The sequence below is a fragment of the Bos indicus genome, chromosome 10 (assembly GCF_029378745.1).
Source record: "Bos indicus isolate NIAB-ARS_2022 breed Sahiwal x Tharparkar chromosome 10, NIAB-ARS_B.indTharparkar_mat_pri_1.0, whole genome shotgun sequence".
NCBI lineage: Eukaryota > Metazoa > Chordata > Mammalia > Artiodactyla > Bovidae > Bos > Bos indicus.
In genome coordinates this window covers 102,225,790-102,238,685 of record NC_091769.1, presented here as the reverse complement: position 1 = coordinate 102,238,685, position 12,896 = coordinate 102,225,790, and the positions used below count along the sequence as shown (strand labels likewise).

The window sequence follows — 12,896 nt, the reverse complement described above, 5'->3', positions numbered from 1 at the left end:
GCAGCCCACTCCGGTATTCTTGCCTGGGAAATCCCATGGACAGAAAACCTGGTGGGCTACAGTCCATGGGGTTGCAAAGAGTTGGACATGACTCAGCAACTAAACAACGAGAGCCACTTCCCTCACATTACTAGGATGGTGTTCTTTACATTTAAAATTGGTAAATAAGAAGATGGAACCTTGCTGGTGGTAGAAAAATAGAGTGTGAATTGGAAAACTTCCTCTAAAATAGTTTTGTAATGTATTTTAATGACACCCACGTGTAACCCAGGTAGCAACAGTTAGAACTGGACATGGAACATCAGACTGGTTCCAAATCAGGGTAGGAGTATGTCAAGGCTGTATATTGTCACCCTGCTTATTTAACTTACATGCAGAGTACATCATGAGAAACGCTGTGCTGATGAAACACAAGCTGGAATCAAAATTGCTGGGAGAAATATCAGTAATCTCAGATATGCAGATGACACCACCCTTATGGCAGAAAGTGAAGAACTAAAGAGCCGCTTGATGAAAGTGAAAGAGGAGAATGAAAAAGTTGGCTTAAAGCTCAACATTCAGAAAACTAAGATCGTGGCATCCAGTCCCATCACTTCATGGCAAATAGATGGGGAAACACTGGAAACGGTGGCTGACTTTATTTTTTGGGGCTCCAAAATCACTGCAGATGGTGACTGCAGCCATGAAATTAAAAGACGGTTGCTCCTTGGAAGGAAAGTTATGACCAACCTAGATAGCATATTCAAAAGCAGAGACATTACTTTGCCAACAAAGGTCCATCTAGTCAAAGCTATGGTTTTTCCAGTGGTCATGTATGGATGTGAGAGTTGGAGTATAAAGAAAGCAAAGTGCCCAAGAATTGATGCTTTTGAACAATGGTGTTAGAGAAGACTCTTGAGAGTCCCTTGGACAGCAAGGAGATCCAACCAGTCTATCCTAAAGGAAATCAGTCCTGAATATTCATTGGAAGGACTGATGTTGAAGCTGAAACTCCCAGTACTTTGGACACCTGATGCAAAGAACTGACTCATTAGAAAAGACCCTGCTGCTAGGAAAGATTGAAGGCAGGAGGAGAAGGGGACGACAGAGAATGAGATGGTTGGATGGCATCACCGACTCAATGGACATGAGTTTGAGTAAACTCCGGGAGTTGGTGATGGATAGGGAGGCCTTCGAGAAGGCAATGGCAACCCACTCGAGTACTCTTGCCTGGAAAATCCCATGGACGGAGGAGCGAGGTGGGCCACAGGGTGGTAAAGAGTCGGACATGACTGAGCGACTGAACTGAACTGAACTGAAATGCCTTTAAAATTTCAGATGTAGCCAAATGAATGTATATTATTAAAGAAGAATTATTTTTCCCCTATTTAATATATCTGCATAAGAATTCAGATATTTTTCTCCTTTATTACACTGAGATATGATCCAATTGGTCATTTTTTTAATTACTTGATTTTTTTAAATTTATTTTCAGGTTGATATATTAGCCCTACAAAAGAGAAACAACTGCCTTTAAGAGACAGTGTTCTTTTAGGGCAGCTCTGCTCATCAGCACTGAGCCCACCATTGGCAGTGCCAGACTGAAACATGATGATAAGATCTGAAAACCTCTTTACACCCTTTTCCATCTTTGGGTTCCCGTTTTCCCTTCTTAACATTTGATCTTCCTTTTCCCTTAAGGTTCCCAGTGTTTTTCCAGTCTTGCTGATCTGGAAATAAAGTCATTCACCCTAAAAGTTAGTGGTGAAGAATTGGCCTTCCAATGTAGGAGATGTAAGAGACATGGGTTCAGTCCCTGGGTCAGGAAGATCCCCTGGAGGAGGAAATGGCAAACTACTCCAATATCCTTGCCTGGAGAATCCCACGGACAGAGGAGCCTGGTAGGCTGTAGTCCACAGGGTCGAAAAGAGTCGGACACGACAGCGTCTGAGCATATAGCTACGTCCATACAGTTCCCCTTCTAGGGCTTTTTGTCTTCTTACGAGAACAGTTGTAAAAAATCAGTGATTGGAATATATACATGTACAGACAAGAAGAGTGAGCGAGTGGCTTCATGGGTGGATGGATTAATGAATGATAGCAGGGTTTCAGGGTTTAAAAGGTTTACCCATTGACCCCATACTGTTGGGGTGGCCAAAATGTTTGTTTGGATTTTTCTGTTAGAGAGTAACCCAAAAACCTGAACGAGCTTTTGGCCAACCCAGTATACAGATGTGTGCACACCAGCTTGTCCTGGTGAGAAGAGTCTGTCAGGTGGATTCTGCCACTGCTTTGCTGCTGTGGTATGTCTTGATATTGCCATGTGGTGTTAACTCTTTTTGTCAATTTTCATACTAGCTTAAAATTAAATCTCTTTTTCTTTGTTTGATTGTTTTAAGGCTGAAAGAGCATATTCCTTTTGTGGAACAATTGAATACATGGCACCAGATATTGTCAGAGGGGGAGACTCAGGACATGACAAGGTATGTTCTGTTTTTGACACTTCCTGATGTATCTCCATAAGATGTATAATAAGAATCCTACTTGTACTTTTACTAGACCCACTCCCACAACAGATGTCTTCAGTTGACAAGATTAGGACTAACAATTGGAAGGTCTTACCAGATCCATGCCCACAATATTGTCTTAAGATAACAAGTACATAAGGCCCTGACAAGGCCAGTGAGTGGGGCACTCTCCCTTCTGATGTCTGTGTCAGAGGCTTTCTCTGTCCTTTTTATACTTCAGGAAAACTCTGCTACACACACACATACAAAAAGAACCTACTTAGTAACTTGGGCTCTTCTGGTGTTTCCTTTTTTTTCCCCTTTCCTTTGCATACACAAGCATATTATGATATCTAGTATTTTGGAGGAAAAAGATAATAGAAAGTTTAAGACATTCTAGATTTCCCTTTTTTTCCAAGTTTTGTTGATGAGGATAATTTTTTGTTTTAGAGAGTAATACTCTTGTTAAGGGAAACCACAAAATCGACTAATTCCTGAAATAATAATTTTTCTGTTATTTCCATTGTGTCATGTCTTGAGCAAAGCATCAGTTGTAACCCTGATTAAAATAAAAATCACTTTGGTTGCATGTGATCTGGCCTTTTAGGACACAGCTGAGCCACAGTGCAGTGCAGAGGGGTCATGGGCGCCCAGACAGCCCCTCCTGTTCCCACTGGAGTCATGCAGCTTTGCATTCAGGATGGTCTAAGTTTGTTTTCCTAAGCCCTCTAAGAAAAAGCTCGGTTTTTTTTACCCTCCTCGCTTCCCTTTGAATGTGCAGAGTCAAAACTGTAGATGAGGCATTCTGAGTAGTTTTAAAATCTAGGTCAGATATTTCTTCTTCCTGTAATGGCAACCCACTCCAGCATTTTGTCTGAAAAGTCTCATGGACAGAGGAGCCTGGCAGGCTGCAGTCCAGAGGGTCACAAAGAGTTGGACACAAATAAGCACAAAGTCTTGGATTAAAGGGTACAGATTTGTTAGATTTGTTTAGTTCCTTCGTAACACTTTTGCTTTATTAATAACATTCTCAAAATAAAGAATTCTGTATTTTTCACTCCTCATCTCCCCATCTTCCTCATTCCCTTTTGAAATCTTACATACACGGTGGGAATGTCTTAAGGGCGGAGAATCAGTGGTCACCTTGCTAATGACCAGTCATGTATTAAAGAGCATGGATCCTGACTCAGATGACAGTAAAACTGCTTGTCTAAATAAAACAACTGAGATTTGGTTTATATGTTATTGTTACATATTTTCTTTAAAATAACTCTGGGCTCACCAATTCTACATCATCTCTCTGAAACCTTGGCCCTGAAATTTGGAAGCAGAGTTTAAAATTTTAGCTTCAGTTAATTTCTCATTGGTGTCAGCTCATATATTCAGCAGGTATTGAACTTGATTTGCCTAATTGTCAAAGAACTAATTTTCAATATATCAAGATTCTTTAAATTTAGTAAATATATATATAAATTGCTATATGTAAATTAAATATATAATTTGTTATGCTCTCAGTTAACTGGTTTTATAAATTGTTTTCTAAAGTAGACCACATTTTATATTATTTTCAGCCTTTCCATTCGTCCCACAAACTAAAGACTGTTAGATTTATGTGATGTGTCCCGTAAGAGGAATTGATTTAGGTGGTTATGAAAAAGTAACTCCTTTTGATGGGTTATTTTTCATTTTCATTCTTTGACTTTAAGAAATTTCATATTTATCAGAACTGAATAATCAACAAAAATGCTGATTAATACTTTTTCGCCCTATTATCAAAAGTCTAAATATTTTGCTTAGTTAAAATTTTTAAATTTCACTTTTAAGAAAATTTTTGAGGGAGACGGAGAGGACAGATTGGGGGTTTGGGGTTAGCAGATGAAAACTGTCATGTCTAGACTGGTTAACAGCAACGTCCTACCGCACAGCACAGGGAACTGCGCTCAGTGCCCTGTGATAGATCGAATGGAAAAGAGTGTGGGAAGGAATGTGTATATGTGTGTGTGTATACACACACGTATATATATATATAGAACTGAGTCACTTTATATAGCTGTATTTTGTTCATTTTTCTTTTTTTATGAGATATAATTAGTTAATATTCAAGAAAACGAAATGTCTGTTATTTTATAGGCAGTTGACTGGTGGAGTTTAGGTGTTCTAATGTATGAATTACTAACTGGAGCATCTCCGTTCACTGTTGATGGTGAGAAGAACTCCCAAGCTGAGATATCTAGGTAAGACCTGACAAAATAAAATAAATGTGTTGTTTTCTCTAAGGACCTGATCAAATTTCTGCAATCTGGCTGAAAGAAAAAATGATTTTTTAAATGGCATAGACAAAAATGGTGTATAACAGTAAATTGCCAATTATATTTCCATAGGATGTAGCTTTATAACCTTTACATCTCTTTATACTTTAGGTGCCCAGTTAGATCTTACTTTTCATAGTGTTGTAACTTTGTGTGCTCCAAAGCATTTACCATACTGTCTTAAGAAAAAAAGAAAGTGAAGTTGCTCAGTCGTGTCCAACTCTTTGCGACCCCGTGGACTGTAGCCTACCAGGCTCCTCCGTCCATGGGATTCTCCAGGCAAGAGTACTGGAGTGTGTTGCCATTTCCTTCTCCAGGAGATTGAAGCCGGGTCTCTCGCATTGCAGGCAGACGCTTTACCCTCTGAGCCACCAGAGAACACAACTTAGTGTTTATTTGCTGGGTACTTTTTCCCAGTGTATACATCATGTAATTTCTTTGTGACTTAAACATAAAGAAACAGTAGTTATTTTTCAGATCATGGATATAAACCCAGTAGAAACAAATACCCTGAGGTCACCGTCTTGTAGGTTATCATAGCCTTATTCTGTTCCTTTCCTTCAGAGCAGTTAGCACAAGTGCAGCGCTGCATTTTTGTTTGTATTATTTGACGAGTGTGTCTCTCCCACTGGATTGTGAGCTCTGAGAGCCGGGGTGACTCAGGCTTTGGTCCTCACCATGTGCGCTTGGAGGGCTCACCACGCAGAATTCAGTGAATGTTTTCAGAATGAAATGAGTTAATGAACAAATAAATGAAGCATGATAAAGCAGTATACTGATTACTCGTTATGTTTTTGTCCAATTTTTACTTGAATTTTGTAACTTTGAGAACAGATTTGACATTAACCATTGAGACTTCCACCGATTACCACGATGGAGTAACAGGGACCAGGTTTACTTCCCTTCCTGAACAGTTTTTTAAATGGGTAAAAATATATGAAACAACAGTATTGAAGACTTTGAACTCCAGCAGTGAAGCCCAGTGAACGCTGAAAGACGGGAAATAAACGAGGTGAGCCCCTGTGACTTCCGAGTTTAGGCCTCAAGAGAGGATGCAGGCTGCAGTTCAGCAGGGAAACGCCGTGGAGCTGTGACGGAAATGACGACTCAGCAAGGCGGGCGATTTTGGAGTCCGCAGAGCAGAGTGCTGGAGAGGAGGAGGCTGCAGAAAGAGAAGTCCGGAGCTCTGTGGGAGGAATCCTTCAAGTATTAGTTAGTTAAGCACTGATAAGGACATATAGAAGGAAACTACTCAATTTACTTACCTAAGATGTTATTTCTCTTCAAATTGATCTAACAGATTCAACACAATTAGAATCCCAACAGGCTTTTTTTTTTTAGTTGAAATTGACAACTTGGGTCTAAATGCATAGGACCTAGAAGAGCCAAATCACCTTTGAAAAAGTAGACCAAATTTGATTTGAAGACTCATAAGCTATGGCAACTAAGACACTGTAGTGTTCATATCAAGGCAGACAAATCACTGATGAAGTAGAACAGAGAGTCCAGAAGTAGAACCACAGAGATTTAGGTAACTGATTTTTCCTTTTATGAAGTTCAGTATCAGTTTTGTGAAGAAAAGATAGGTTTTCAACAAATGATGCTGGAACCATTGGCTATTGTGTGGGGGGAAAATGAACTCTGCTAAATACTTCTTGCTATAGAAAGATTTTAAATGTATCACAGGCCTAAAATTATAAAAACTTCTGAAAGAAAAATTTTTTTGGCCTTGGGTTAGGCAAAGGCACAAAATGTGCAGTCTGTAAAAGCACACATTGATAAATTAGACTTTATCAAAATTAAGAGCTTCTGCTTTTCCAATGAAACTTTCAAGAGGCTGGAAAGACAAACCACAGACTGTGATAGGGTTACAAATTATGTCTATTGATAAAGAACTGGTATCCAGAATACATGAAGAGCTCTCAAAACTCAAGGGAAAAACCCTCCATTGTTTTTAAAAGGGCAAAAGGTTTGAACAGTCCGCCAAAGAAGATATATGAGTGGCAGATGAGCACATAAAAAGTGACCAACATCATTAGTCTTCAGGGAAATGCAAATCCAGCCTCAGTGCAGTAGCTCTGTATGCTCCCTGGAATGACTAAAAATAAAGCTACTGACCATATTAGGGCTCTCCAGGGAAAGAGTACCAATGGGATATACATACACATAAGTAAAAGACTTATCATAAAGAGTTAGCTCACCCAGTTATGTCAGCTGAGAGGCCCATGACCTGCCTCTGAGAGCTGGAGGTCTGTGGGAGCTGCAGCAAGCCTAGTCCAAGCGCGATGGACTTAGAACGAGAGGAGCCAGTGGTGTGAATCACAGAAAACGAGTGTCCCAGGTTGAGCAGGCAGGCCGGAAGGGGCTAGGCCCTCTTCTCTGCTTTTCTTTCTGTTCAGGCACCTATGGATTGGCTGGTGCCACCACATTGGGAAGGGGATTCAAATACCAGTGTCGTCCAGACATACTTTCTCAGACACACCCAGAAATAATGTTTACTCTCAACCAGTGACCCAGTCAAGTGACACTTTAAGTTAACCATCACAAGCCCATCCCCATCGCCCTGACCGCCATTTGCATCTCCTTAAACTATACTTGGTCTCCAATAAAGATAATAACAAGATTGTAATTCCACCTAACATAATATGGCTCTACCGCCAACCAATTAACCCCTTCCCCAGAAGAGAACATCAAGTCCTTGAGTGGTATGGTAATGTTCTCTCTTCCCTTTGAAATCCCATAACTTAAATACTATAGTATAAATTTAAAATACTTAAATACTATGGTATGAAGTCAGCATATCTTATTGTATATGTGAAGGAATAAGGCAGGGAAAAAAACAAACATCTATTTATACACACACATATTCATAACAAAACAGGGAAGAAATACTCCTGTCAGTAAAGTCCCCATTTCTGTAAATGGTTACATAGAAACGGGGTCTATGTCACCAGTCTGTAGAGTCTGTGTAACCTGGGGTCATAGCTGGTATCTGTAACTGCCTTCTTCCACCACCCACTTTGTATTCCCTTTGCCTTCAGCAAGTACCTCAGACTGGGGGGTGACCGCAGCCTTCATTCCCAGAGAATCTGGCCGCTGGTAGTCCTGCCTGCGTTGAGCTGCTGCTTTTTCAGTTGGCCATCACAGGGCGTGGTGACAGCAGCAGACGCCCCGATGCGTCTCCTGTGTCCGGGCGTGCTCGTCCCTGCCTCCCTTGTGGAACAGTAGTCCAGCGTCCCGTGGTAGTAAGGGCCGTTCATCCCAGCCGCTGCCACAGCTCCTGCTGCCGCTTGCTTCAGAGGCATAAGGAAGTGGCTCGGTGGCCATCTTAATTTCCAGTTCAGTGGAGTCACTGTTAAATCTCTAGGAGGAAGCATTACTTCCCCTGGAACTAAGACCTTAGGCCAGCAGACCATAAAGTCATGGGAACAGAAAGCAAACATTTTGCTAGTGAATCACTATGGATAAGAGTAAGTGGCCCCACTCCCGTATCTGCTGCTTGATTTCTGGACTCGTGAATCCTGGCTATGAGAGAAACGGCACCATATACTGGATGGAGATTCTGAGGGTTTTTGCCTTCTGGAGAAACTTGCCACCCTAACTTGCATGATAACTGAATTTTCAAATGATCATTCTACCATGATATCAAGCCAGCTGCCTCAGAAGGCTGCAGAACACGATTAAGACCAGTGAATTCCATGAGCATGGTCTATTGCTGTACTTCTTTTGCTATGAAGTGAGTTCCTTGATCAGAAACAGTGCTGTCCAGATACCATGATAGTGCGTAGGGAATTTTTTAAGCCTGTGGATCACAGTTTTGGCAGAAATATTGCTTGTAGGAAAAGCAGTCCATATCCGTAGTGCCTGCTCTAGTTAGAGTGAAAATCTGTCCCTTCTACAATGACAACAATCTGGTGTAATCAACCTGCCACCAGAAGCTGGCTGATGACCCTGGGAGTTAGTGCCAGATAAGGTTCTCAGTGTTGGTCTCCACGCAGTGGCCTGAAGCCAGATGAGCCTTGGTGAGTGGAAATCCTGCTGCTGAGTCCAGACCTCAGCTCCAGCCTTGCCTCCATGGCCACCTTGCCCATGAGTCCGCTGGCTGATGACAGGGTTCGCTGGAGAGAGGCTGACAGACCAGCATATGCATTTGACTGTTAAAACCCTGCTCTGCTCAGGTCATCCTGCAGTGAGCACTCACATAGGACACAAATACCTCACATTTTTGCCCAGAGAGGTCTGTCAACAAAGCTTTCCCCCAGACACCTCTGTCAAGTAGATTTCCTTGTCACCAACTTTCCACTCATATTCCAAGTCCCTGGCCAGCCAAATTGTTGGCCACAACCCATTAATGAAAACAAAATTACAGGACTGGCGGTGTCCTTCCAAGTGCAGAGAATGACTAGGTGCACCGCTCAGGGTTCTGCCCACTGGGAAGGTTTGCGCTCACCTTTGCACATCGTGCAGAGCTGTTTGTGAGCCAAGCCTGAGTCTTCTGTCCCTCTTTCAGCCACAGCAGGGTCTCCCCGTGTGGCCATCCATAGATGCAGACTGGTGGAGAGAGGGCGGCAGAGCCGGAAAGGGGACCGTGAGCATTTAGGCCGCGTCTCCACGCAGCTCATGGCATCTTCAGCACCTGCTCAGTCCAGTCTCGTGTTTGCTGTTTCCACTTGATGGTGGAGTATTGCTGTGCACTCCCAACTCCACAGCTTAATGGACCAGATAAATGGGCATCTCGGTGGCATGTAACTTCGGAGCCCAGAGTTAAATGTTCAGGCCAAGCAGCAGACCAAGAGCTCTTTCTCAAAAGGGGAGTGGTTATCCTCAGAAGATGGCAGGGATTTGCTCCAGAACCTGAGCGCTCTAGGTCACCACTCAGGGCTACCCAAGGCTCCAAACAGCACCTGTCTGCCACTTCCAGTGCCCCTGGGTCTGCTGAATCAGAGGAACCAAGTGAGAGAGCAGCTTCACAGTGGCCTGGACCCTTCTCTTGTTCTGGACTCCACTCAACAGCAGTTTTTCAAGTCGCTTGGTAAACTGGCTGGAGTAACACACCAGCTTCCCACGTCCTGAGGCCCGCCAGGCATCGTGCCCCTTGTTTTGGTGGTAGGAGAGGCCAGCTGCACCAACATACCCTTCACCTTGGGAGAGCTGTCTCGAGGTGCCCTGCACCACTGGACTTCTAGAAACCCACTAGGGTGGAGGCCCCTGGATTTGGGGCAGATCCGTCCCCACCCTGTGTCACACAGGGTCCCACCAGTGAGTCTCAAGTCATCGCTACTTCTTGCTCAACAGGTCCAGTCAGCCTAAAGCCACCAATGCAGCGGACCAGCGTGGTTGTCTGTGAAGGAGAAAGGCAATCAAGAGCTTTGTGAACTGAATTACGACATAGGGCTGGAGAATGGATAACCCTGGAGGCAGGACAGTGAGGGTACATGGCTGGCTTTTCCAGCTGAGAGGAGCTCCTTTTGGTGGGACTAATGGACAGGGTGGAGAAAAACCAGAGCTTGTATTCATTTACTCAAGCAATGAAACCACGTCTGGTCCAGCAGCTGCACCTGGAGCTCCCACCTGCCTAAATCTATAATGATACGCTGTCTTCTGCTCGGGTCAGGCGGGCGAGCTCAAGGGCGCTGCAGTGGGAAGCTGCACTCCCGCCGCTTTCTTGTCCTCGCTGGTGGATTGAGCCTCAGCAGCCCCGGAGACACCCCTCCGCTTTCTGACTCGCCATTTCCCAGGCGGAGGCGGTTCCGATGGCCTCCCCTTGGCCCTCCCTGCCGGAGCCGCCCTCACTCCTTAGGTCCGGGCGCCGGTGCGGGCTCCCGCCAGCTGCCGAGTGTCTCTGTCCCAAGTTCGCATCCGGCCCTGGGGCGGGAATCCCAGGACAGGGTCAGGGACGGCTGCATCCACTGTGGAGATGAACCTGCGCTGGAACTGGGCCTCCTCAAGCCCCTCTCTGGCCGATGGGTCTCCTAGAATTCGTGTCGGTTCAGAACCAGAGACCAGAGGCCCCCGAAGGCCCGACGTCCCCCTTTGCCCCGCGAGCGGTTACTCTGCTGAGAGGCTGGAGGTCCCTCTGGGGAGCGCTGGGAGGAAGACGCACAGTCAGCTCTCAGGGTCCTTCCACGGGGACCCACGCTCCCCTCTACTCAAGAGGCTGTAGACGTGTAACTGGCTCGAGTGTGGGAATTGACGGAGGGGCTGGACGGGGGAGGGCAGGAGCCGTGACAGGGTCACAGGAGCCTCGCGGGTGATGGGGGTGGCCATGCCCTGGACGGTGCGCGTGGGCTCACAGCTGTGTCTGTGTGTGTGTGAGAGAGACTGCATTTATCAGATTGTGCACTTTACATGTTGAGTTTATTGTACCTCAATTTTACTTCAGCAAAACTGCTAAATTTTTTAGAATGTGCCTTTTACAGGATAGATTAAGAATTAAATAATTTCTCATTATTCTGGCTTATTCAATATCAGAACTAAGTGATGAGAAATATTTCTTGTTAAAATCAAATTTAAATCGTGCCTATTATTAAAATTCTCGACATGACTTTGCTTATTTTAAATGTGCTTTTGGACAGTTTGAAAATGCATCCGAAGTATAGGAAACTTTGACCACAGTCTTGAGAATTTAGGTCCCGTGCAAGGTCATACCTGTCGTGGTGACAAATGACAAAACCTAACCTGACAAGGTTTAGTAGCGGCTCCCCTGACTGGTTCCCTCTTTTTGATCCCACACACACAGTCAGTCTTCTCTCACAGTTTTCCTTTCCACCACAGCTCTGCCTCTAGAGAGACAGTATGTTGCTGGTCTCGATGGCAGGAGTATTCTGAACCAGATGATTTTCAAATTTAAATTGTTTTATTGCCCTTAGATCAGTTAGTTGGCATTCTGATTTTAGCAAGAGAAAGAGTCTGAATCAGATTATCTAAAATCTTGAAACTAGAGTAGATTTCTCAAGAGTTTAAATAGGACTCCTTCCCTTTAATCCATTAATTATTCACTGTCTTGTTATTAATAGTTTTATGTAAAGCGTGGTGTTAACTGTGATCCAGGGGGTTTTGTTTTGTTTCATTACTACACGTTTACAAACAGTGTAATAGCTGAATTATCCGACATTACTTTTTCCTCCCAAGACAGTCATTCTGACTGTCTTTCCTGGTGTAAAGTCTTTCATAAATAGTCTATTCTTTACAAAATATGTACCATTCAGATAAATGTATCATTATCTTGTCTCCAGATGTCTTAATTAGCCAGTGCTTTTTCTGATTGTTGAATTCCTCCGTTCCTTAATTATTGCACTCTTCCCCAATCTCTGCATTATTCCTTTAGTTTTTATTTGAGATGCTTCAAAATAATGTATTATCCAAATTATCTGTTTGCCTGTTGTTATCTACAGGTAGCCTAAAGTCAAGACAAATTTGTTTTTCTGGTTATCAGATTTCAAACTGTGATAAGGGTTTAGAATGAGATGAGAACTTTCTCCTTGGTATAAGAATCCCTTCACCAGTTACCCAGATGGGCATCTCTTTTCTGTCTGAGCCATCAGTGAACAGATAGCACTGTTGTATATTTTCAAGGAATCCCCTTCCATTTTTGAACTTTAGCAGGTAGAATTTCTCCCCCCTTAAAAAGAAGTTGAAATTAGCTTCCTCTAACCTCTGCACATTGGAGAAGGCAATGGCACCCCACTCCAGTACTCTTGCCTGGAAAATCCCATGGACAGAGGAGCCTGGTGGGCTGCAGTTCATGGGGTCTCTAAGAGTCAGACGACACAACTGAGTGACTTCACTTTCACTTTTCACTTTCATGCATTAGAGAAGGAAATGGCAACCCACTCTAGTGTGTTTGCCTGGAGAATCCCGGGGACGTGGGAGCCTAGTGGGCTGCCATCTATGGGGTCGCACAGAGTCAGACACAACTGAAGCGACTTAGCAGCAGCAGCAACCTCTGCACGTAAATCCTAGTCCTGGGCCCCGTCCACTAAAGAACAAAGTAATTCTGTTGTTTCTTCCATACCTTGCATTAGGCCTCGGACAATAGTTTTATCTAGGGCAGGTCTTCTCGTTCTCTTAACTGTTCATGTGAAATCATTTCTAGATTCTT

At 43.7% G+C, this 12,896-nt stretch overlaps 1 protein-coding gene across 9 annotated transcripts in view; it reads left to right on the top strand.

The window, feature by feature from the left end:
• RPS6KA5 (ribosomal protein S6 kinase A5) overlaps positions 1–12,896 on the top strand; it is a 196,289-nt gene that overhangs the window by 149,257 nt on the left and 34,136 nt on the right. For all 9 annotated transcript variants that reach the window (XM_019969394.2, XM_070798031.1, XM_070798030.1 and 6 more), the window contains 2 exons: positions 2,379–2,462; positions 4,617–4,720. In XM_019969394.2, coding sequence (XP_019824953.2) covers positions 2,379–2,462; positions 4,617–4,720 — 188 coding nt within the window. The remainder of the gene's footprint in view (positions 1–2,378; positions 2,463–4,616; positions 4,721–12,896) is intronic.